The sequence below is a fragment of the Capricornis sumatraensis genome, chromosome 15 (genome assembly GCF_032405125.1).
Source record: "Capricornis sumatraensis isolate serow.1 chromosome 15, serow.2, whole genome shotgun sequence".
In the NCBI taxonomy this organism is placed as follows: Eukaryota; Metazoa; Chordata; class Mammalia; order Artiodactyla; family Bovidae; genus Capricornis; species Capricornis sumatraensis.
In genome coordinates, this window is record NC_091083.1 from 32648119 (window position 1) to 32674341 (window position 26223).

Here is a 26223-nt window from a genome sequence, read left to right on the forward strand (position 1 = left end):
ATCTGTCCATCAAGTCATTCAATTCGTATTTCTTGTACATCTGTTCTACATCATGCTTTATTCTAAATTTTGGGTTTATTGCAGTGTATATAGCAGACAAAAACAACCAAGAATCACTTGCTGGACTTCCTAGTGGTACAGTGGATAAGAATCTGTCTTCCAATGCAGGGGAAGGGGGTTTGATCCCTGTTCCAGGTAGATCTCACATCCAGCGGACCAGCTAAGTCCATGTGCCACAACAACTGAGCCCAAGGGCTTCAACTACTGAAGCCTGCCTAAAGCCTGTGCTCTGTAACAAGAGAAGGCACTGCAATAAGAAGCCCACACACTGCAACGAAAGGTAACCCTACTTAACTGCAAAAGAGAAATCCTGAGAGCAGCAATGAAGAACCAGTTAAACCAAAAATTAAATAAATAATTTAATAATTTTTTTTAAACGAGTCACTTGCTTATGGAATTCCCTAGCAGGTTTAGTGGGTAGGACTTGGTGCTTTCACTGCCAGGGCCCAGGTTTAATTCCTGGTCAGGGAATCAAGAGTCTGCAAGCAGTGAGGCATGGCCAATAAATAAATAAATAAATAAATAAATAAAATGTTTAGAAAAGGACTCACTTGCTCACGAAAACACACACAACGTGCTGTATACTGGCAGCTGGCAGGAGGGGAGGCCAGCAGGAAGAGGAAGCAGAGACCCAGATCCTCCCTTTCCACACTCTTCTTTATTGGGTGAAAGGAGGACTCTGGCAGACGCGACAAAGCAAAACAGAACAAAGCTCAGCCACCTTCAGAATTTTAAGGCTAATACATTTTAAATTGTTAAAACCAACATGTTGGTTTTACTTAAATCTTCTGGGTATTTTAGAGTAAACAACAAGTACCTAAATTGATACAAGGATAATGAAATGGCACCCTCCCCAAAGCATTCTAATTTTGAAGTCTGAATAACAAAACAGATTAGACTAATGTTAAATCAATGTGGAAATTAAATACCCAGACAGGTGTGGAAAGAATCCAAGCCTGACTGTGACTTAGCCTTATTCCTCTCGCTGCCTGTTTTCCTAATGACTAACAAGAAGAAACAACAGATGGATTTTTCTGGCCTAAGCAGATAAAAAGAGGTGAATTCTGAGATGTACAGAGAGACACAGGGAATTTTCATCCTCACAAAAATGAAGGTGCTTGAAGAGGTTGCTATAAATCAACCCTCAGATCTCATCTTTCAGATCCTTCTGTCAAAAAACCTCACTCTTCTCCCCCTTTTCTGTGTGCTCTTTTCCCACCAGGCATGTAGGATATTAGTTCCTCAACCAGGGATCGAACCTGTGCCCCCTGCACCGGGAGTGCAGAGTCTTAACCACTGGACTGCCAGGCAAGTCCCTATACTCCCTTGTCTCTAAAGTTGTTTCTGTTCCCTACAGAGGGATTAAGAGACTTTGCAAGAGGGCTCACTCCAGGGTCACCTTCCTAGGACCTGCCTCCTCTCCACCATCCCTGGGCACCTCCTAGGCCCAGGGTTTCTCCCAGCCAGGCCTCTGAGCTGGAGCTTCCAGTCTTATAGATTTCACACACCACTGAAATTCACAAAATAAATTCAGGATTGACAGGTGGTGGCTAGCTTTATATTTTGCCAAGAAAGGACATGAAGGGGGGGAAAGGCAGACTAAAATACGCAAGTTTGCACACACACACAACATATAATTACTGTGATTTTTATTTAAAAGGCCATTTTAACACCAAAAACACATAGGAACCACAATCTCAGAATGAAAGCAAATCTTTCCCAAAATGGAGAATTGGGAGCTTTATGCCAAAAATATTTGGACAGGAAAACTTAAGGAAGGAAGAAATTAAGGAAAGAAGGACTTAGGAAGTAAGGCTTCCTAAGGCTTATGGAGAGCGGCAGAAATTGTTTAAATTTCAAATGTAAAAGCACTAAACCTTTTTAGTTTTACTAAATTGTGTTGTATATAAGTGTTAAGTTCATGGCAGAAGTCTGTTAACCAGAGGATCAATAAAAGATGCCAAATGAAGCAGAATTTAAACGTCCAACTCGTTCCAGCATTTCTTTTGTTCAGAGCCACCACCAAAAATCCATCTTTTCTCAGGGGTTGTGGGCACTGCCAGAAGCAGTCACTCTGCTCACCTTGCTGCCAGAGTTCCCAAAAGCCCAGCACTCAGCTCCCATGGAAGGGACAGGTGAATACTGACTCCCAGCCTGACCTGATGCGTTTCCTTCAAGGGGAAGGGGCTTAGTGCCCTAGGACAGTATTCTCCATACACTTTCGACCATGATCTCCAGTAAGAAATACGTTTTGAATTGTGATCTTTTCCCAAGCTGGCGATTTGTGGCACACTGCTTTCTCGGGATACTGGGCAGAGGGGGAGCTGCAGCCCCTGGTCAGGCACGCAATCGCGAGGGTGAACAACTCACACACTGACTGAATGCCGTAAGTGAAACCCAGAATGGTTGTGTGTGTCGGCATTCAGTAAGTTACACGAGACTCCCAACACTTCATTGTAGATAGGCTTCGTGTTGGACGGTTTTGTCCAACTGTAGGCTAATCTGTGTTTGGAGCACATTTCAGGTAGATGAGGCTAAGCTATGATGTTCAGTGGGTCTTGGCTATTAAAGGAATTTTTGACTTAATGATAAGCAATGGACTGAGCAGGACAAAGCCCTGTGGTTAACTCAAGGAAGGTCCAGATAGGCATGTGTCTGATTCCTGACGGAAATTTTCACATGACAGTGATTACTCTTAACTGTAAGCAACCCCCTCAGATATTTCCTAGTTCAAATGTATTCTCATTGCTGGCCACAAACACTAAATTTCATGACCCGCGATTTTGAAAAAAAATACATCCTTTAGGGGACTTCTCACCAAAGGGCTCTTCCCACTGTCAATTCTCCCAAGAGGAAGCAAACAAAGATGACAAAGGCTGTGTTCAGGGTTTCCCTGGTGGCTCAGTGGTGAAGAATCCACCTGCCAATGCAGGAGACATGTGTTTGATCCCTGATCCAAGAAGATCCCACATGCCATGGGGCAATTAAGCCCGTGTGCCACAACTACTGAAGGCTGCATGCCCTAGCGCCTGTGCCCCACGACAAAAGGAACCTCTGTAATGAGAAGCCCATGCATCGCAATGAAGAGTAGCCCCAGCTTGCCACACAGCAACGAAGACCCAGCACAACCAAAAATAAATTAACTAATTAAAGACTGTGTCCATCTGTTATGGTTTTCAGTCTGGGGGATGCTGGGAAGTGGGAATGAGGAAGGGGAGGAGAGGAGGAGATGGGAGGATGGAAGCTCAGAGCAACAGAAAAGAAAGTCATCAGGTACCTGGAGTCCAAACTCCTCGCTGAGGTTGGTGAAGAGATACTCGTAACCATAGGCAGCCTTGCAGTTCAGCCACACCACGTGGTAGGGGCTCCGTGAGATCCAGTTTCGGACCAGCTCCATGATTCCACGCAGACACTCCTCCTGGGCAGGAAGGTTCAAAGGCAGTTAACACTGCTCCACGCCTGGGCTTCCCAGATACCCACGGCAACAGGAACAATTAACATCCCATCTGTTACTCCCCAAACTGCCCACTTAAGAAATACAGCTGTGCTCCAGGGAGACGTACCCGACTAGGAATTTGATAGTATTTTGGGTCGCAGAAAGTTGTGTCTAAGTACACACTCTGGATGTCTTTCACTCTGAAAACAAAATTGAAACAAGGGGTGTGACTCATTTCATGGGAAATAAAATACGAAGCCTACACTTACAGTTATTTTACAGTTTGTTCTGCCATTTGGATTTTTTCTTGTATCAACTTTGTTGGGAAATGATTTCCATATGATGAAATAATACAGCTCTTGCATATATGGTTCAGTGAATTTAGACCAATTCATGTAATTACCACCTTGATCAACACATGGCATGTTACCATCCCCTCATTTCAAGAGGAAAAATGTGCCTTTCTGTTACAAATATTGTTATAATCCAGTTAGATTTCTAAGAGAAACAAAGGCTGGTATTTAGTGGGGAGAAACGAACAATAAAACCTTTAAAGCAATGCAGTCATTAGGTTCCAGAACTCCACAAAGCCCAGTACCTGCCCCCAGAGTGCAGAAGCTCCATTCTGGCAGCTTCTCCTTTAGCTAATCTGAAGTCTCCTGTGTACAAGACAGTTCCATTGTTGCCCTGAAATAAAAACCTGGAAAAAAAAATAGATCTCAGTGGCTTCTAAGTCTCATACAAAATTCTAATACATTTATTCTAAGTCCATATACTAAATATATGTGCTGTGATTAGTCACTCAGTCGTGTCCGACTCTTTGCGACCCCATAGACTGTAGCTCTCTCCAGGCTCCTCTGTCCATGGGGATTCTCCAGGCAAGAATACTAGAGTGGGTTGTGTGCCCTCCTCCAGGGGATCTTCCCAACTCAGGGATCGAACCCAGGTCTCTCACATTGCAGGCATATTCTTTACCATCTGAGCCACCAGGGAAGCCCAAGAACACTGGAATGGGTAGCCTATCCCTTATTCAGGGGATCTTCCCGACCCAGGAATCAAACCAGGATCTCCTGCATTGCAGGTGAATTCTTTTTTATATATATATAATTTTTAAAATTTATTTGCTTTTGTCTGTGCTGGGTCTTCCTTGCTGCATGGGCTTTTGCTAGTTGCAGTTTGCGGGTTTCTCATTGAGGTGACTTCTCTTGTTGCAGAGCACAGGCTCAGCAGTCGTGGCTTATGGGCTTAGCTGTCCCACGGCATGTGGGATCTTCCCAGACCAGGGATCGAACCTGTGTCCCCTGCACTGACAGGCAGATTCTTTACCACTGAGACACCAGGGAAGCCCTGCAGGTGAATTCTTTACCAGCTAAGCTACCAGGGAAGCCCACTAAATATATACTAGATACAAATATATACTAAATCCATAGCCCATGTTGTCTGCCAAACACAGCCACTGTGGTACAGTGCTGATGTAATTCCCAAAGTGTTAAACCACACTGAACCCTCAGCTGTTACGTCTTCCCAAAGAGGGAAAAAATAACATGGTGGAGATATCGCTGAGTTTGCAAGAGATGTCCCCTAAAATGCATCAGCACCTTCGACCATATACAGAGATCACCCCTGCTCATGGAGAAAAAGATCCATATGATGAGAAAATGCAAAGTCCATGGAAAGACTGCTACTGAAGTCTTCCATTGTAAGAAAGCCACATTTCAAACTTGACTTGTGCCCCAGTCCCCCCTAGTTTAACCCTGGAAATGAAGGTTAAAGGAATTGCCATCACAAGAAGCAAATCTCCTGGTACATGTTATTTTCTAGACCCTACAAGTTTATTTCTACAAATGTATTACATAACAACACAAAATAAATGGGCAAAATAGATGAACCCCCTTACATAACTGATCCTGGGCAATGACCAGCAGGTAAAAGAGTCACAACAATCTCTTCCTTCTAAAAAGAAAAAAAAATAAATAATAATAGAAGTTATCATTAGGACCCAGCTAAACAAAGCCCTCCTGAGTAGAAGGCACACAAGCACTTCTCAAGAACGTGCTCTGTCTTGGTCCTTTCCCCACTCTCCAAATCCTGGAAACAAGTGGAATCCTCATTCACAAAACAAATGGTTACAAGTAGAGTTCCAATGCAACACAGCACTTCCACTCTTGGGAAGAAAGAAATGAAGTGATGGGCCTAGAGACTGTCATACTGAGTGAGGGAAGTCAGGCAGAGAAGAAATACCATATAACATCCCTTACATGCAGGATCTAAAAAGAAATGATAAAAATGAACTTCTTTACAAAACAGAAGCAGACTCAGAGACTTAAAGAATGAACTTATGGTTACCAGTGGGGAAGAATGGGGGGAAGGGAAGGGATAGTTAGGGAGTTTGCATGGACATCGACACAATGCTGTATTTAAAATGGATAACCAACAAGGTCCTACTGTATAGCACAGGGAACTCTGCTCAATGTTATGTGGCAGCCTGGGTGGGAGCGGGATTTGGTGGAGAATAGACACATTTGTATGTATGGTTGAGTCCCTTCGCTGTTCACCTGAAACCATCACAACATTGTTAGTCGGCTATGCTCCATCACGGTAACTCCTCCAGTTATGTTTGACCTTGTTCATTCCCCAGGCCCCTTTAAAACAGGCTCTCCCACTGGCTGGAGCTGGAGACAAACACACAAGCCTCAGTGTGTGAGAAGAAACAGAAGCACCAGAGTGGGGCGGCAGGACTCTGACCACTGGGGGCCACCTGCTGCCTGCTACCCAGTTCTGAGAAAGCCACTCACTAACACAGGCCGCCAGGGACTGAGAGCATCTCCCCAAAGTGCCAGCTAATGGAGCTCAGGATGGCATTCAGGAAGGTTTCAGGCCATCCCTTCCCTCTCCCTCAGAACAGTTACTGTAAAAGTAGTTTAGTGTTTGATCTCCTCCAGGGAGGACATGTGAAAAACCCATTCCTGTCCCATGACAGCCACACCTTCAAAGGCACTCCTCAGATTTAAACGTGTCAACAAAGCAGGTTCTAATTGGGCTACGTAACAAATGTTAACTGTATTTGCTGTAAGACAGGAAAACACCTCCCAGCCCAATGTATAATTTGAGATAAAAATAAATGTATACATAAATGGTGGGTCCACAATCCTAGTTACTATTAAAAAAAAAAAAATTGAACGCACAACACAAAAGTACCTGCATCTGAATTTAAGGACCAAAAAATAAACGAGATCCACTTGAACAATGTCTTTTTCTTGAATAAGAAAATGATTCAGAAAAAAAATCACAATATACATAAATTTGCTGCAAAAACATTAAACACTGTTCTATATACCTAACATTATAATAAACTTAATACATGTGACAGTCATACTACACAGTAATCATACCATTACTACAGCACTCCAATAACTAGCATGTGGCACTAATAAAAGCAATTCTGTCCTTAAAATTGGATAGAAGCCATGTTCAGTCCCTTAGATGTAGAAAACAAATATATCACAAACTTTTTTTTTTCCCTTACAAACTCATTCACTTACTATAAATTTTATTTCTGGCTAAATGAACATTCAAAATCAAGGAGAAGATAATCATTTAATGCTAAATAACAATTTTTAGAAATACAATATTTAATATTTAGTTACCTCGCCTGATGCTTCATCGACTAAAGATATCTGGGTAGGAGTTTCAATTTCAATTGATACCTATTAAAATAAGACATCAGGTATATATCATATTGTACACAGTCTTTCATGACTTTATATGCCTTTGCCATCTAAACACAGAAAGGGAACTAAGAGATATGACAGACTCTCGGTGGAACAATTTCTGATTTCACTATAAAAACAGTTTTACAGCTTGAAAACATGATAAAGTTAAAATTACACCTTTCTTGAGGTTGATGTGGCAATACGTATATATTGGATGCCTTACAAACCTGTACATCCTCAGACACAGCATTTCTATTATGAATTCAATTTCCCCCCTTCACCTCCCCAACCCTCCCATTCCCATTGAACTTGAGTCTTTACAACATGTAGTCACACGTTCTTTGTATTTAGATTTTCTGCTGCAGAACACAGTCTGCCATCAGTCTGTGATGTGTTGGCCTAATTCACAGATTCAAGAAGCTATCCGCACACATTATAGAATGGCAACCAGCACAGAGAAGCATTCAGTAAGTAGTTGACGAATGAAGATAATTTTTCTTTTTAGTCCACTGATGTCATAATACCTACAGTGAGGTTCAGGTGTGAAAATAACCTTACATTTTTGGATTAAACACACAGTATTCATGATGTACTATTTTTTTGATACTGTTAGATTCAGTATTGGGATGTTCACATGTGCTCATATAGAAATGGCCTTTTTCCCCCATGTATTATCTTTGTCCATTTGACAGTGAGGTTGAGCAGCTTATCTTTTTATTCTCTCCTAGAGTAGAGATCATTTGTTCTTTGCATACTTGGCAAAAGGCAAGATAAAACCATCTGGGCCTGGGGCTTCTTTTGTTTTTTTTTTGTTTTTTTTTTTTTAATTTATTTATTTATTTTTTTTATTAAATTTTAAAATCTTTAATTCTTACATGTGTTCCCAAACATGAAACCCCCTCCCACCTCCCTCCCCATAACATCTCTGTGGGTCATCCCCATGTCTGACGCAGGATACAGCATGCTGGGGCTTCTTTTGAAGAAGAGATCTTTGAAAACTGCTTTTATGTCTTTGATGGCTACTTCTTTATTCAAGTTGTCTACTTTTCTTGCCCCAGTTTGGGATTTTCCTCCTTTTCCTGCCTCAGTTTGGGATTTTCCTACTTTTCCAGGTATTTATCCACTCTATCTAAATCATCAAATATACTATATTAATTTTCAAAACAAGGCACTGCTGTTCATTAAGTTATTTTCCTTTATATCATTTGTTATTTTTATACGCATCTTTGTTTTTTCAGTCTTGGCAGAAGTTTATTTCTCTACAGACCAGCTTTTACTTTTATTCATCTTCCTTTTTATTTTCTGTGGTAGGCAGGGTGGAACCCAGGCAGGGACAAAGTGGCTTGTGTGGCCTGAGAAAATGGGAGTGAGAGGTCCTGGTTTTTACTGTGGTTACAGGGTGGGCCTGGGCTTGCATCTTCAAATGCCATGTAGGTGCCAAGGAAGGTGTAGACTTTTTTAAAAAATCAGTTTGCCCACAGGTAGGGCAGAAGGGAAAGGCGGACATGGGAGCTGAAAGTTGCCAGCAGTCAGACGTCAAACAGACTCTTGTTCAGAACTCTCTGCTAGCTCCCCCAGTTATTGATGGTTTAATCCATATAATGACCCCTAATTCTACCTACTCGTTGTCAGTTGTTTCTCTGATCAGTCACTGAGTGATCAGGGACTATTATATCCGGTCTGAAGCTATTTTGTTAGTTGCATATATGTTGATATCTTTTCTCTTTTTTGGCTGCCCTTTGCAGTTTGTAGGATCTTAGTTTCCCAACCACAAAGTGGCATCTTCTTGATACTTTTAAGAGGTTGTCCCTTTGAACAGTAAAAACACACTCTTTGAAATTAATTTTTTGCCTTCAACTCTCTGTGTGATATAATAGTTGCTACTCTGGCATTTTTAGTTTCTAATTGTTCAGTATATCTTTTCCCTTCCCCCCCCCCCACCACTTCAACCTGAACTTTTCCTTTAATGTTATCTGTATGTCTTGTAGACCAAAACTTGGGGATCTATTTTTTTTTTAACCTTAATCAAGAATTTGTCTTCTGATCAAAAGTTGACATAAATCCATTTATATTTAGAGCAATTACTCTTATAACATAAACTTGCCTGCCATCTTCACATTTTCATACCATGCTTTGTTTTTCTCCCCTCTACTATAACTTTCTATTGGAGAGATCCATTTTATATGGCCAGATTCAAAATTATCCATTCTACTTTTATTTCAGTTCTTTATTATAAATCATGTTATGTTTATTTTTCTTATTATAAACCATAAGTTATGTTATTTTTCCTAATCTATTCCATGATCTAAATAAAAGGTTTATTAATTCTGTCAATAAACAATTTACATTTTAAAGCATTAAAATGCAACTCAGCAAGACAGCTTGTGAGATTAGACAAAACTAAGCATCTAGGTCAACATATTGGGGGACAAGAAAGAAAAATCAACAACCATAAAATGTCAACTTCTTCTAAACTAATGAATTGCAAAGGATAAATATCGACATGGTGGTTACTGTGGATAAATACACTGTGTGAGGAAGTGGGCTTTGAATAACGACAATATTTTGTTCAGTACACCTCGAAAAATATTTCCCACTTAAAAAAAAGAATTAGCGTCATTCAAAAAATAAAACTTACAATTCGTTTCTCCCAAAACCTGTACTTCGGGCTCGTTAACAACAACTCTTTAGTAACAGGTGAACAGTATAAGCAAACCTTCAAGCTGGGGAAAAAGGACAAAAGAAAAAAGTCATTTGAGTGCAATTCAAAATGAGCCGCCATCTGGGTGACTAGGAAATATGTTTCAATGTGTGTCAGTTGTCTCAAATAAATCAGAAACTGTGCTGACACAAATGTATTAGAATTGTTCCCAGCACCCAAGAGTCCAACCACTTCAGTCCCATGGTGGTGTAAAGGGACAGAGAAGCAGCAGAGGACAGATTGGATGGGGCCCTCTGACCTCCTCAAAGGCTGGTCCTCACCATTCTCATCTTAAAGACATGCCTTTTACAAGATCAGCTGTGTCTGGAGAGATAATGTGGATAAACTACCTCTGCAGAAGGTGCAAGGGGACAGAAGACATCTGCCTTGTACTTTATATAAATCTATTCCATTTATGTTTTTAGTTGGCAGAAATCAATTTCATGACAAACTTTAAAACTTCAACACGCCAGTTTCAGTTCAGTTCAGTTGCTCAGTCGTGTCCGATTCTTTGCGACCCCATGGACTGCAGCATGCCAGGCTTCCCTGTCCATCACCAACTCCTGGAGTTTACTCAAACTCATGTCCATTGAGTCGGTGATGCCATCCAACCATCTCATTCTCTGTCGTCCCCTTCTCCTCCCGCCTTCAATCTTTCTCAGATCAGGGTCTTTCTTCACATCAGGTGGCCAAAGTATTGGAGTTTCAGCTTCAACATCAGCCCTTCCAATGAATATTCAGGACTGACTTACCCTAGGATGGACTGTTTGGATCTCCTTGCTGTCCAAGGGACTCTCAAGAGTCTTCTCCAACACCATAGTTCAAAAGCATCAATTCTTCGGCGCTCAGCTTTCTTTATAGTCCAACTCTCACATCCATACATGACTACTGGAAAAACCATAGCTTTGACTAGACAGACCTTTGTTGGCAAAGTACTATCTCTGCTTTTTAATATGCTGAGGTTTAATATGCTAGGTTGGTCGTAACTTCTCTTCCAAGGAGCAAGCGTCTTTTAATTTCATGCCTGCAGTCACTATCTGCAGTGATTTTGGAGTCCAAAAAAATAAAGTCTGTCACTGTTTCCATTGTTTCCTCATCTAATTGCCATGGACCAGATGCCATGATCTTAGTTTTCTGAATGTTGAGTTGTAAGCCAACTTTTTCACTCTCTTCTTGCACTTTCATCAAGAGGCTCTTTAGTTCTTCTTCGCTTTCTGCCATAAGGAATCCTTCACTGCAGGAGACCCCGATTCAATTCCTGGGTCGGGAAGATCTGCTGGAGAAGGGAAAGGCTACCCTCTCCAGTATTCTGGCTCTGGAGAATTCCATGGACTGTATTAGTCCATGGGGTTGCAAAGAGTCCAGACACTCCAATTTAGGGGTTAGGAATGCAGTCTATGGCAGATCATACTTTCCAAAGATGGCCATGTTAACCATATATTCCCCCCAACCACACACGGTCCTCTTAACAAAATGGTCATGGAATTTCAATTGACAGAAGGGGTCTGTGTTGACCTCCCCTTGAACCTGAACCAACAGAATGTGATGGAAGTAATACTGTAGGGCTTCCGAGTCTAGATTTCTGGACAATATGGCTGCCGCTAGCTCTCTTTTATAGGTCTCTGGTGGCCAGATGGTCAAGAATTCGCCTGCAATGCAAGAGACCTAGGTTCAGGCCCTGGGTGGACTGATACCTTGGAGAAGGAATTGGCAACCCACTGCAGTATTCTCGACTAGAGAATCCCAAGGGCAGAGGAACGTGGTGGGCTATGTCCATGGGGTCGCAAAATTGAGTCGGACACAACTGAGCAACTAACACAGCTCTCATCTGGGACGTACACATTTTTTTTCCTTTAAAAACTCCAGCTATCCTGAAACCACTATGCTGAAGAGATATTTTTAGAGGTGGAGATATTTTTAGAGGCCCTTTGGGTAAAGGGCCCCAACTGCCTAACCCAGGTGTCAGACATTGAATGAATAAGCCTCCACTACATAAAGTCAGCCCCATATAATACCCAGTCAGGTAGAAACCAGCCATCCCCACTATGCCCTGTCAGAGCTCCTGACCCTCAGAAACAGAATATAGACAGAATACATGATTAGGGTTATTTTAAGCCACTGAGCTTGTGGGTAGTTTGTTACACAGCAATAGATAACTAATATACCAGCTCTAAAATCAAACAGACCTGGTGGGAATCCTGGTCCTGCCACATTACTAGCTGTGTGACCTTGGGCAACTAATCTAACCCCTCTGGTTCCTCAGTTTCCTCATCTATAAAAGAGAATTCACAACCAAAAGCTAAATAATGATGACAGAAGCCAGAAGAGAGGTTATCTGTGAGTGGGAAAGACTGAGTGGGGGAGGTGCAGAGTTCTGTACCAGGTGATTGCTGTTCTGCTTCTCACCCTGGGCAGAAGCTACACATGTGTTTACTTCTGAAAGTTCATCAGACTGTTTCCTTATGAGGTAAGTACTTTCCTATGTAGATATTACAGCTCAATTAAAATTTTTACTTAAAAAAGTACACACAAATAAATAGCAAGAAAAAATTACCTGCATTCCAACCTTCTTTTCAAGCTAGGGGCTCTTAATCCTTTCATATGATCTGAAAACATAAAAGAATCAAATATCATAAATACATTATTTTTTCAGAGGATTCCTTGACCCAGGGAAACTGAGTTGTCTGTTGTTTATAGATTTCCTTTTTAGAGAAAATAAATGAGAGTTTCACTTTTATAAGAGCATTGATTTGTATGAGCTCTTGCTTCTGCAAGTGAAGAATCCACTGAAAATAGGACAAGAACCACCAAAGTTGACCATCTCTGAGCCAACAGAAGCCGTTTAAAAGGAGAATGAGCCTCTGTATCTTAGGGCAGAGTCTAAATCACTTGCAGTAGCCACAGAAGAATGCATGACCAGGGTCTCATTTGGAACTGCTTCCATCATTTTCCTCTACTCTCTTTTATTTCAATACAACCATCTTCGGACCATGCTCTCTCTAATCCCTTCAATTCCAGTCACTAAGTTAGTCCATCTGGATATTCAAGTTTGCTTCCATGGAATCCTTGAGGAAACCATTCAGGCTTAGGCCAGAATAAGAAGAGTTTCATTAACTTCTCAGCCAACTGTGACTGCTGGGTTGAAAATCAATAAAGAGACACTGGACCTAAACGAACATTAGAGTAGATGAACTTCACAAATATATACAGACTGTTCCATGCAAAAGCAATAGAACACACATTCTTCTCAAATGCACAGGGAACACTGTCCAAGACATACACATATTAGGCCACAAAATGAGTCTCAATATATTTAAGAAGATTAAAATCATATCAAGCATCTTTTCCAACTACAATGGTATAAAACTAGAAAAAAATTAATTACAAGAAAACTGGAAAATTCACAAATATATGGAGATTAAACAACACACTACTGAACAACCAATGGGCCAAAGAAGAAATCAAAAGAGAACTTCAAAAACACCTTGAAACAAATGAAAATGGAAATAAAACATACCAAAATATGTGGGATGCACAAAAACAGTTCTAAGGGGGAAGTGCAAGTGATACATTTCTACCTCAAGAAATAAGAAAAATCAACCTCATTTTACACTTCAAGGAACTAGAAAAATAACAAAGCCCAAAACTATTAGAAGGAAGGAAATAACAAAAATTAGAAAAACAAAGAAATAGAGGCTAAAAAGGCAACAGAGAAAAATCAATGAAACTAACAGCTGGTTCTTTAAAAAGATAAACAAAATTGGCAAGTCTTTGCTAGGCTCACCAACAAAAAAGAAAGATACACATAGGACTCAAATGAATAAAATCAGAAATAAAAGAAGAGTTATTACAACTGTTGCCACAGAAAAGAAAGAGTAAGAGACTACTGTGAACAGTTATACACCAACAAAATGGACAGCCTAGAAGAAACTGATAAATTCTTAGAAACATACAACCTAGAAGGACTGAATCATGATGAAACAGAAAATCTGAGCAGACTGATTACTAGTAAGGATATTAAATATCCTTTCTAATATCAGTAATTTTTAAAAAAATCCAACAAACGAAAGTCCCAGACCTGATGACTTTGCTGCTGAATTCTACAAACATTCAAACTCATTTTATGAAGCTAGTATTACCCTGATACCAAAACCAGAAAAGGATACCATACCACACACAAAAAAGAAAATACAGCCCAATATCCCTGATGTACATAGAATGAAAAACCCTCAACAAAATATTAGCAAACAGAATTCAACAATATATTAAAAGGATCATACACCATGGTTAAGTGGATTTATTCCAGGGATGCAAACTTGGTTCAACATCCACAAATCAATCAATGTGATAATCTCATTAACAAAATGGAGGATAAAAATCATATAATCATCTCAACAGATGCACAAAAGCACTGGACAAAACTCAATATACATTTATGATAAAAAATCTCAATAAATCAGGTACAGATAGAACATACCTTAATATAATAAAGCCATATGTAACAAGCTCTCAGCAAACATTCACAACTACATCAAAAAGAATAAAATGCCTAGGAATAAACTTAACCAAGGAAATGAAGGCTTGTATATTTAAAATTATAAGACATTAATACAATAAATTGAAGATGGCACAAATATATAGAAAGCTATTTCATGTCCATAGACTGAAAGAATCAGTATTGTTAAATTGTTAAATTGTCCATACCACACAAAACAATCAACAGGCTCAATGTAACCAATATCAAAATTCCATTGACATTATCCATAGAAAAAGCTCAAATAATCATAAAATTTGTATAGAACCACAAAAGACTCCAAATAGCCAAAGTAGTCTTGAAAAAGAACAAAACTGGAGACATGTTTTCTGATTACAAAATGTATTTCAAAGCTATAGTAATTAAAACAGTATGGTACTGGCATAAAAACACATAGATAGATCAACAAAACAGAATCATAAGCCCAGAAATAAACCCACATATATAGTGTCAATTTATGATAAAAAGTGAAAATGTTAGGCACTCAGTTGTGTCCGACTCTCTGTGACCCCATGGACTATAGCCAGCCATGCTTCCCTGTCCATGTAATTCTCCAGGCAAGAATACTGGAGTGGGTTACCATGCCCGCCTCAAAATTTAAGACTAATTACTCCCAAATCCATAGTTGTTTATATATATATATATATATATATATATATATATATATAATCTTGACTTTTTTATTTTTGGCTGTGCTGAGTCTTTGTTGCTAAGCTCAGAATGTAACCTAACCACTGTCTTATACTATACATAAGAATTAACTCAAAACAGATTAAAGACTTGAATGTAAGATCTGAAACCATAAAATTTCTAGATGAAAACACAGGCAGTAAGCTACTTGATATGGGTCTTGATGATGATTTTTTTAATCTGACACCAAAAGCAAAAATAAACAAATGATCAATACAAAGTGATTTTTTTTAATGGGCAGATTTAAATATACATTTTCCCCAAGACATACAGATGGCCAACAGGCACATTAAATGATGCTCCACATCACTAACCACCAGTAAAATGTAAATCAAACCCAGTATAAGATGTTACCTCATACCCATTAGAACGGTTATTATCAAAAAGAAAAATAACAAATGTTGAAAAGGATGTAGAGAAATGGGAACCCTTGTGCACTGTTGGTGGGAATGTAAATTAGTGCAGCCTATTTTATAGAAAACAATATGGAATTTCCTCAAAAAATTAAAATATAGAACTATCATATGATCTGGCAGTTCCAAATCTGTGTATTTATCTGAAGAAAGATATCTGCACCCCAGGTTCATTGCACTGTTATTTACAACACCCAACACATGGAAACAACCTAAGTGTCCATCAATGGATGAATGGATAAAGAAAACTGTGGTTTATATGCACGAAGGATATTTTCAGCCATGAAATTGCTGTCTAACCACAAATTAACAATTTTCATTATAAGTTTTCTAAAAGCTGATAATAAGTTTAGTAAGTTTAAAGCTAATTAAAACAAAAGTATTCTCTCTATATAACTTTTTTTTCAGCTCTTTTAAGGTTAACACATAAATGCTGCTGGAAATTAATTTTACTTAAAACTATAACAAAGTTGGTTATTTTGAAAGTCATTCCCTCCTCAAATCATTTACCAAAATTGACTTTTATTTGCATTTATGTAAACACTGCCCATTATCACCCCTGATGAGAGCAAAGACAGTCAAGCTTGGTTGTTGGGGAGACAATGTTAAATAGCGTGGCATAACCCCAAAGAAAAATATCTAATTACCCTATTCACTACCAACACTAGAAAAAGTCAGTTTTCATTCCAATTCCAAAGAAAGACAATGCCAAAGGATGTTCAAACTACCCCACAATTGCACTCATCTCACATGCTAGCAAAGTATTGCTCAAAATTCTCCAAGCCAGGCTTCAACAGTACATGAACCGTGAACTTCCAGACGTTCAAGCTGGTTTTAGAAAAGGCAGAGGAACCAGAGATCAAATGCCAACATCTGTTGGATGATCAAAAAAGCAAGAGAGTTCCAGAAAAACATCTACTTCTGCTTTATTGACTATGCCAAAGCCTTTGACTGTGTGGATCACAATGAACTGGAAAATTCTTAAAGAGATGGGAATATGAGACCATCTTAGCTGCCTCCTGAGAAATCTGTATGTAGGTCAAGAAGCAACAGTTAGAACTGGACATGGAACAACAGACTGGTTCCAAATTGGTAAAGGAGTACATCAATGCTATATATTGTCACCCTGCTTATTTAACTTATATGCAGAGTACATCATGCAAAATGCCAGGCTGGATGAAGCACAAGCTGGAATCAAGATTGCTGGGAGAAATATCAATAACCTCAGATATGCAGATGACACCACCCTTATGGCAGAAAGTGAAGAACTAAAGAGTCTCTTGATAAAAGTGAAAGAAGAGTGAAAAAGTTGGCTTAAAGCTCAACATTCAAAAAACTAAGATCATGGCACCCAGTCCCATCATTCCATAGCAAATAGATGGGGAAACTGGAAACAATAACAGACTTTATTTTCCTGGGCTCCAAAATCACTGCAGATGGTGACTGCAGCCATGAAATTAAAAGACACTTGCTCCTTAGAAGAAAGTTATGACCAACCTAGACAGCATATTGAAAAGCAGAGACATTACTTTGTTGACAAAGGTCTGTCCAGTCAAAGCTATGGTTTTTCCAGTAGTCATGTATGGATGTGAGAGCTAGACTATAAAGAAAGCTGAGCACCAAAGAATTGATGCTTTGGTGTTGGAGAAGACTCTTGAGAGTCCCTTGGACAGCAAGGAGATCCAACCAGTCCATCCTAAAGGAAATCAGTCCTGAATATTCATTGGAAGGACTAATGCTGAAGCTGAAGCTCCACTACTTTAGTCACCCGATGCGAAGAACTGACTCATTGGAAAAGACCCTGATGCTGGGAAAGATTGAAGGCAGCAGGAGAAGGGGACGGCAGAGGATAAGATGGTTGGATGGCATCACCAACTCGATGGACATGAGTTTGAGTAAGCTCTGGGAATTGGTGATAGACAGGGAAGCCTGGCATGATGCAGTCCATGGGATTGCAAGGAGTCAGACACAAGAGAGCAACCGAACTACCAACACACACACCCTCAAATTTGTATGTAATGTTCCTTAAACTAATGAAAATAAGGCCATCCCCACACCTCATGTGGCCGACGCTGACCAAACACATGCCTCTACAGGACAGTCCACCTGTCCCTTCAGAGGGTCATCTCCTCACGTCACTGCTGGTCCAGGCTTTTCAGGACAATGAGCACATCCCAGAGCAGGACTCCCTGTTATGTAGTTTCTAAACTGTTTGAGTCATGACAAATAGAAGGCTGACTCAGGACTCTGCTCCATGTTCCCAAACCAATTCAGTGGGCAGCACCCTGTTCCATCAAGACAGTCCAGCCCACCACCCCAGGCTCCTTCCTCACGGGCAGTCAAGGGAACCTGAATGAGCTTACTTTGTGATGCTAGTGGCTCAGTGGTAAAAAATCTGCATGCAGTGCAGGAGACCCAGGTTTGACCCCTGAGTCAGGAAGATTCCCTGGAGGAGGAAATGGCAACCCACTCCAGTGTTCTTGCCTAGGAAAGTCTATGGACAGAGGAGCCTGGGAGGCTACAGTCCATGGGGTCACAACAGCTGGACACAACTGAGCGACTCAACAACAACAAGGACTGCACCCAGAGTCTCTTTTCCAGGGCCTTTTTTGTTTTCCTTGACCAGAATAAATCATCTTAAGTTGTCTCCAGAAGGGGTCCTCCCCACCTCTGGGCCACTCTCATAAGGCTATGGGTCCCCTCCTGTCCTCCAGGCCTCACTGGTGCTTAGTCAAGTCTGCCCTGAGCACAGCATTGGATTCCAGATGGGCCATAAACAAGCGTCAAGCAGGTCCATGGCCCACCTTAACTTTCATCAAGATGTGATGCTAACAGTGTATATGCATGTGTTAACAAGAGGCCATAGATCTTGTCAGACATCCTGTGTCACTCAGCTCAGGCTGCAATAACAAAATGTCAGAGTCTGCATTACGCAGAAATGCATTTCTAACACTTCTGGAAGCTAAAGTTCAAGATTAAGGTGACGAGACTGGTTTCTGGGGATGCCTTTCCTCCTGCCTTAAAAACAGCCATGTTCTTGCTATGTGCTCACACCTTTCCTCATTGTGCATATGGAGGGAGCGAGCTCTCCTCCTTTTCTTCTAAGGCCACCAATCCTATCAAATTAGAACCTCACCCTTACAATCTCATTTAACCTTCAGGTGTTAGTTACTCATTTGTGTCTGACTCTTTGCGACCCCATTCAGTGTAGCTCACCAGGCTCCTCTGTCTATGGAATTTTCCAGAACATTGGAGTTGACCTTCATCAATTCCTAAAAGTCCCTTCTCCAAATCCAGCCACACTGGGAGTTAGGGACTCAGTATCTGAATTTGGATTTTGGCCGGGGGGGGGGGGGGGGAGGCGGGGGCGGTGTACAAGTCACTCCATAACACATCCAAAGAAATCTGTTTCCCAAAATGGTTATAAACCACCAGTGGGCAATGTGGCAAACCTCAGAAAGCAGAAGGAGAGTTCTTGCCCTTGATGAGTCTACATCCTTATTGGGAAAACAGATCCATGTGGGATCAGAGAATAGGAAAAGTTATTATAAAGTGCTGGACAGGAGAGTCTTCGTTAATGTACAAACTAATGATGATGATTTCACAACTATTCCTCAATTTAAAAAAATAAGTAAAAATATAAATACACATATAAATACAAAAACAAGCAAACATACAAATTCCTTTAGATGAATATGAAGTCTTTCTCCAAATTCTCTACTGCAAAATATGAAGGCCAAGCCCTGAATCCATTCTTTCATTGTGGCCACCACATGTGAGTTCAGACACCTCCCGTGGAGACTCAACAGAAAAGGTAAAAATATTCTCACCCAGCTGTGAATTCCCAATGAAAAACAAGGCAAAAACAAAAATGATATCAAGTCGCAGAAAGACTGTACAGAGGCTCCTATGCTCTTCAGTGAATCAGGAAAGGAGGTCCAGATTTTTCTCATTAAAGAGAGGGGAAAAAAGAGCTGAGAGCTGGAAAGCAGAGGCATTTCCCCAAAGCAGAAATTTCATCAATTTACACTACCTTAAAGTGACTGATTCCACACACAAAACAACAGCTGGTCTTCACACCAACCGCACAACGAGGGCCAAGTTTTGGTATTTGCAGTTTACTTTAATATCACACGGTGTGATTTGTACATAAATAAGTATCTGAGTCACTCCTCAAAATAGGGGTTGGGGATCCTACTTAAGCTACTCTGGAAGTCCACACTCAAGAGGCAGCTTCCAGACGGCTCCAGTTAAGCTTCATCTCTGGTCAATGCCCAAGGCTGTGCTAATTAGCACAATGAATATGGAGCCTGTTTTCATAGGTAAAGTTAGTGACCTATCAGTCAGCATGTCAGATGTTAAAATGGAAAGTGGTTGTGAAATCAGCAGGTACCCCAGCCCTGGAGACAGGCTAAATCGTTTTAGAGATGCTCCAGCCTTGCCTGGAGCAGTTAGCCTTGGGACACTATCTTTAGAGGGTGATGCCAGGCTTAATTCCTAACAGCTTCCAGCTGTGAAACATTAGTATTCTAGTTGCCTGACCTGGCCCTCTATAAAAGAAACCTGCATCCCACCTCTAGACAGAACATCTATAAGGGAGGGGAGCTTGCACTTCGTTGAGCTTACAGACCGGACTTTTCAGTGCTTGCATGCTTGCTAATCTGTGTGTAGGAGTATGGCACAAGACGCTTCTCTCAGAAGAAAAGCTATGACAAACCTAGACAGCATGTTAAAAAGCGGAGACATTACTTTGCCGAGAAAGGTCTGTCCAGTCAAAGCTATGGTTTTTCCAGTAGTCATGTATGGATGTGAGAGCTGGACTATAAAGAAAGCTAAGCGCAGAAGAATTCATGCTTCTGAAATGTGGTGCTGGAGAAGACTCTTGAGAGTCCCTTGGACTGCAAGGATATCCAACCAGTCCATCCTAAAGGAAATCAGTCCTGAATATTCATTGGAAGGACTGTTGCTGAAGTTGAGGCACCAACACTTTGGCCATCTGATGCTTAGAACTGACTCGTTGGAAAAGACCCTGATGATGGGAAAGATTGAAGGCAAGAGGAGAAGCGGACGACAGCGGATGAGATGGTTGGATGGCATCACCGACTCGATGGACATGAGTTTGAACAAGCTCCGGGAGTTGGAGATGGACAGGGAAGCTTGGCGTGCTGCGGTCCATGGAGTCGCAAAGAGGCAGTTACGACTGAGCGACTAAACTGAACTGTATGGCTGAATTTCCTCTAAACTTGTCTTTATAACATAATCCCGAGGATGTGGGGAAGACTAAGTAATACCCGTCAACCTCTGACTATAGCGCACTGGGAGAGCTTTCAAAAGAACCGAACAGTTGTGACAGATCAAAGTGGCGTGGGTCAGTGGTTGCTGTTCTATCCCGCAGTATGAGGGATGAGAAGATAAAGTCTCGGATAGACTGAAAAGCCCGGCTGGGACAAGGTCCAAGCTAGTTTCTCGCATGGCTTCCCAAAGCCTGCACTTCCTCCTGCAAGACCCTCGCCTTCCCTCTCTCCAGACATGGGTGACCTCCTCTAGAGGCCCGATCCCACGCAGCCCGGGTCCCCGGGAGGAGGCGACGCGCTGCGCTCACTCACCTTTGTGGCAGTGGGACAGGAAGTAGGCACGGGCCCTCAGGTTCTCCCTGTCGAAGCGGTCTATGGAGATGGTTGGATACTCTGCCATCTGACCCTCGAAGGAGCTCATAGCGTCGGTCAACCTTAGCGGACTAATCGCCTAGCGAGTGAGCCGCGGAAGCCCCAGCCGGCCGCGCCGCTACTTCCGGGAACTTGCCACCGCCTCACCATTGGCCGGCCGGGCGCAGCAACGTCCAATCAGAGCAGCTCCGCTTCCGGGGTGGGCGGTGCCAACGAGCTTCCTGTCATTTCCGGCCTCCAGTCACCTGCGGGTTGAAACCAACCACCTGCTCTGCGTTCACAGCTGAGAGGCTGGGTGGAATCTAGGCTGTAACGCGAGCAGTGGGCCTCCTCCCGGATACCTTGGCACAACACATCGTCGCTTTTGAAGAGTTGCCTGGGTCTGTGCAGGAACAAGAATGCGAAGGGAGACAACGTCCAGAGCAGGCGACTACATCCAAGGATGCGAAGCGAGATGCGGAGCTTGGCTTTGAAATCGGACTGCATTCTGCTTTCTTCTTGTCCGCTGTGTTCCTGAAAGCTTGCTTTGGCTTCTCTTCTTTCTGTCCCTTCCCAGTGTCTTCTTTATGGGATAATCGTGAAGATTGTGTGAGAAAATTGTATCAGTCTTGTGGTATATTCGAAAACTATTAGTCTCAGTTTCCATTTATAATCTACAAACTGAGTAAAATACACAATCTCTGACAATCAAGCTCAGATGCATGATCTTAGGGTAGATAAGTAAAGATCCCAGGGAGAGTTTAGCTGCTAGCCTCCCCAACATCCAACTCTTCTGAGATGTTTTATTGTTGTTATTGTTTTCTGGAAGTTAGAAACATGTATAAAAGAAAAAAATGGTAGGGTGATAGATGAAAGGTCTGAAGTTTTTAAACATCAAAGCAACTTTATGGAAAGGTTTGCTAAAGTATTGTGTGGGCCTACATGCTCAGTCGTGTCCGACTCTTCGTAACTCTATGGACTGTAGCCCACCAGGCCCCTCTGTCTATGGGATTCTCCAGGCAAGAATACTGGAGTGGGTTGCCGTTTCCTCCTCCAGGGGATCTTCCTGAACCAGGGATGGAACCCATGACTTTTGTCTCCTGCACTGCAGGTGGATTCTTTATCGCTGAGCCATTGGAGAAGTCTTGTGAAAATATTAACATTCACCAAATAGTCACAATAGCATTATCTGCACCCCCTTTGTAGCAAGTCTCCTTAGACAGCACAGTGTTATTTTAATCACAACTCTAACACCTGTGAGTTGTGCTTAGCATTGTGCAAAGTACTACTTTGTGCTAGCACTGTACAAGCCCTGCCATGATGACAGAGATGACTAAGATGTGCCTACAAGTCATTTTCAATCAATTTGGAGATAGACCTTTGCAGACCATGGTAAATAAATGCTTCCACAGAGGCACAAGGTAATGTAGGAATAATTCCAGCAACAATTCGTTCTAACCAGGGAAATCAAGAATCAGAATGTCACCCTCAGGGAATATTAGCATATTCCTGCAGCCCTGGCAGTCAGTTCTATTCAAATACAGATTCTGATGATGTGCTGAGGAGGAGGAGGAGGAGAAGAACAGTAAGAAGAGAAAGGGGAAAGGAGGGGGGAGGAGTACACACCATTGTCACTACTCTGAGTAAAATACTCTGGTAGTATATATTGCCAACACATTTGATTTGGTATGAGATGGCTTGTCATAGAATGAAAGAGTGACACTGTGGCTAGGCTGTCTATACCTAAAACCAGATCTTGCACTGAGCCTGATATCTGCAGAATCCTGTGTGTCTACTTCTGACAATGAAGCTCCTGGCCACAAGCCTTGATATGGCTCATATTCTTATTTTTTTATTTGTCCCTTTGTTTATCCTATTCTCTTTCCACAATGGATACAGTACAGGAGAATAAAGACAAATAGAGAGTTAGAATAAAGAGAGGATGGGATAGAAAAGATAGGATAGAAAATAGTGAAGATGGATAAGCATTGCCCAGAGGCATGTAATGTGTACTTTTAGGATGAGTGAGCCATATATTTAGGTTGTGCTTTTTTTTCAGCTGACAATATAAATAACTTGCATTATACACATACTATGTTTTATGCTATTCTTTTAGAAAAGAAAATACAGGCCCTGATTAGCATTTCATCTGAGCCACTGCTATTTATGTAATCCTGGTTAAGGTAACCTCTCTGAAACTCAGTTTTCTTATCTTAAAATGGAGATAACAATAAAGCCCACACAAGGCCCTGGAAAATGCTAAGAGCTCAATAAATATTAGACAATCAGTCGTGTCCAACTCTGTGCGATCCCATGGACTGTAGCCCACCAAGCTCTTCTGTCCATGGGATTCTCCAGGCAAGAATACTGGAGTGGGCTGCCATTCCCTTCTCCAAGGGATCTTCCCGACTCAGAGATCCAACCTGGGTCTCCTGCATTGCAGGCAGATTCTTTACCATCTGAGCCACCAGGGAAGCTTACAATAAATATCAGCCATTATTATTTAGTGGGCACCTACTACTACATATAGTGGTTATATGGTGGTTATATAGTGGTCCAACTCTTTGCGACCCCATGGACTGTAGCCTGCCCACCAGGCTCCTCTGTCCATGGGGATTCTTCAGGCAAGAATACTGGAGTGGGTTGCCATGCACACTTCCAGGGGATCTTCACAACCCAAGGATCAAACCCAGGTCTACTGCATTGCAAGCAGATTCTTTACCATCTGAGGCACCAGGGAAGCCCAGTGTATACTTGAGAGTTACTGAAGAAGTGGATATTAAAAGTTTTCATCACTAGAAAAAAAACTAACTATATGAGGTGATGGATGCTTAGCTAGATTTATTGTAGTGATCATGTTGGTGCAGCATATACATGTTTCAAGACATTACGTTGTTCACCTTAAACTTATGCAATGTTATATATAAATTATATAACAATACAATTGGGAGAGAAAAGGAAGGAGCTATTAATACAACAAAACAAAAGGGATGAGTCTCAAAATAACCTTGCTGAGCAAAAGAAGCCAGACAAAAGAAGAGTACATACTACATTATGCCATTTATATAAAGTTATAGAAAAATGTAAACTGATCTAAAGTGACAGAAAGCAATCAACAGTCAACTTTGTACACAAGGAAACAAGTTCATTAACCTGATGTGGTCATGATTTCACAGGTATATACATATGCCATACATGCTGCTAAATATGTGCTATTTATTGCATTTCAATTATAGCTCAATAGATTTGAAAAAAACTGGAGAGTATACAGGGCTTCCCTGGGAGAAGGCAATGGCAACCCACTCCAGTACTCTTGCCTGGAAAATCTCATGGACAGAGGAGTCTGGTAGGCTGCAGTCCCTGGGGTCACTAAGAGTCGGGCACGACTGAGCGACTTCACTTTTACTTTTCACTTTCATACATTAGAGAAGGAAATGGCAACCCACTCCAGTGTTCTTGCCTGGAGAATCCCAGGGACCAGGGAGCCTGGTGGGCTGCCGTCTATGGGGTCGCACAGAGTCGGACAGGACTGAAGCGACTTAGCAGCAGCAGGGCTTCCCTGGTGGCTCAGCTGGTAAAGAATCCATCTGCAATGTGGGAGACCTGGGTTCAATCCCTGCATTGGGAAGATCCCCTGGAGAAGAGAACAGCTACTCACTCCAGTATCGTGGCCTAGAGAATTCCATGGACTGTATAGTCCAGAGGGTAGCAAAGAGTCAGACACAACTGAGTGAGTTTCACTCACTCACATAGGAGAATATAAACAAAGTAAACAAGATTGGTAGGGATATTCCTTCTCTATTGGAGACGACTGATTAAGAAGACACTACCTAGCTATGAGGTTTCCCTGGTGGTCCAGTGGTTAAGATTCCACATTTCCAATGTAAGATTCAACACAATCCTTTCAAAATACCAAAAGCATTTTTCACAGAACTATAACAAATAATTTTAAAATGTATGTGGAAACACAAAAGACTCTGATAGCCAACAATATTGAGAAAAAAAGAACAGAGTTGGAGGAATAACACTTCCTGACTTCAGACTGGACTACAAAGCTACAATCATCAAAACAATATGGTTCTGGCACAAGAACAGACTCATAGATCAGTGCAACAGGATAGAAATCCCAGAAATAAACCCATGCACTTATGGTCAATTAATCTACCTCAAGGGAAGCAAGTATATCTAATGGAGAAAAGACAGTCTCTTCAACAGTGGTGTTGGGAAAACCAGACAGCTACATAGAAAAGGTTCTAATTTCATTCTTTTACAACATCATATGCAAAGATAACTCAATATGGATTAAGGACCTAAATGTAAGAACAGAAACCATAAAACTCTTAGAAGAAAACACAGGTGTAATACTCTGACATAAATTATAACAATATTTTTTTGGAGGTCTGCTCCTAAAGCAAAGGAAATAAAAGCAAAATAAACATATGGTACCTAATTAAACTTAAAAAACTATTGCACAGCAAAGATAGCCAGTGACAAGACCAAAAGACAACCTACTAAATGGGAGAAAATATTTGCAAGTAATATGACTTATACAGCCCATGGTATCTCAAAAGAGTCAAACATGACTTAGAGACTAAACAACAACATAAGGGGTTAATATCCAAAATACATAAACAGCTCATACAATTAACAGCAACCTCCCCCAAACAACCCAATTTAAAAATGGGTAGAAGACCTGAATAGACATTCTTCCAAAGAAGACATACAAATGACCAACAGGGACTTGAAAAGATACTCAGCATCGCTAATCAACAGAGAAATGAAAATTAATACTACCATGAGATAGCACCTTACCCCTGTCAGGATGACTATCATCAAAAAGAATACAAATAACAAATACTGATGAAGATGTAGAGAAAAGAGACCCCTTGTACACTATTGATGGAAATACAAGTTGGTGCAGCCACTGTGGAAAACAGTATGGAAGTTTCTCAATATCCAAAATACCATATGACCCATCAGTTCCACTCGTGGGTATATATCAAAAAAGAAACCCATTAATTCAAAAAGAAT

The 26223-nt window shown here is 41.2% G+C and overlaps 1 protein-coding gene across 2 annotated transcripts in view; it reads right to left on the bottom strand.

Annotated features, from left to right (window-relative positions):
• Window positions 1-21262, bottom strand: part of DCLRE1C (DNA cross-link repair 1C) — a 37309-nt gene extending 16047 nt beyond the window's left edge. The window contains exons 1-8 of one of the 2 annotated variants that reach the window (XM_068987039.1): window positions 21154-21262; window positions 12465-12516; window positions 9848-9932; window positions 7144-7203; window positions 5394-5449; window positions 4095-4196; window positions 3624-3696; window positions 3338-3478 (exon numbers count right to left, since the gene is read on the bottom strand). In XM_068987039.1, the coding sequence (XP_068843140.1) occupies window positions 3338-3478; window positions 3624-3696; window positions 4095-4196; window positions 5394-5449; window positions 7144-7203; window positions 9848-9932; window positions 12465-12516; window positions 21154-21262 (678 nt within the window). Of the gene's footprint in view, window positions 1-3337; window positions 3479-3623; window positions 3697-4094; window positions 4197-5393; window positions 5450-7143; window positions 7204-9847; window positions 9933-12464; window positions 12517-21153 lie in introns of those variants that run through there. The other variant, XM_068987041.1, reaches the window with a different exon arrangement.
• Between the last annotated feature and the right edge of the window lie 4961 nt (window positions 21263-26223).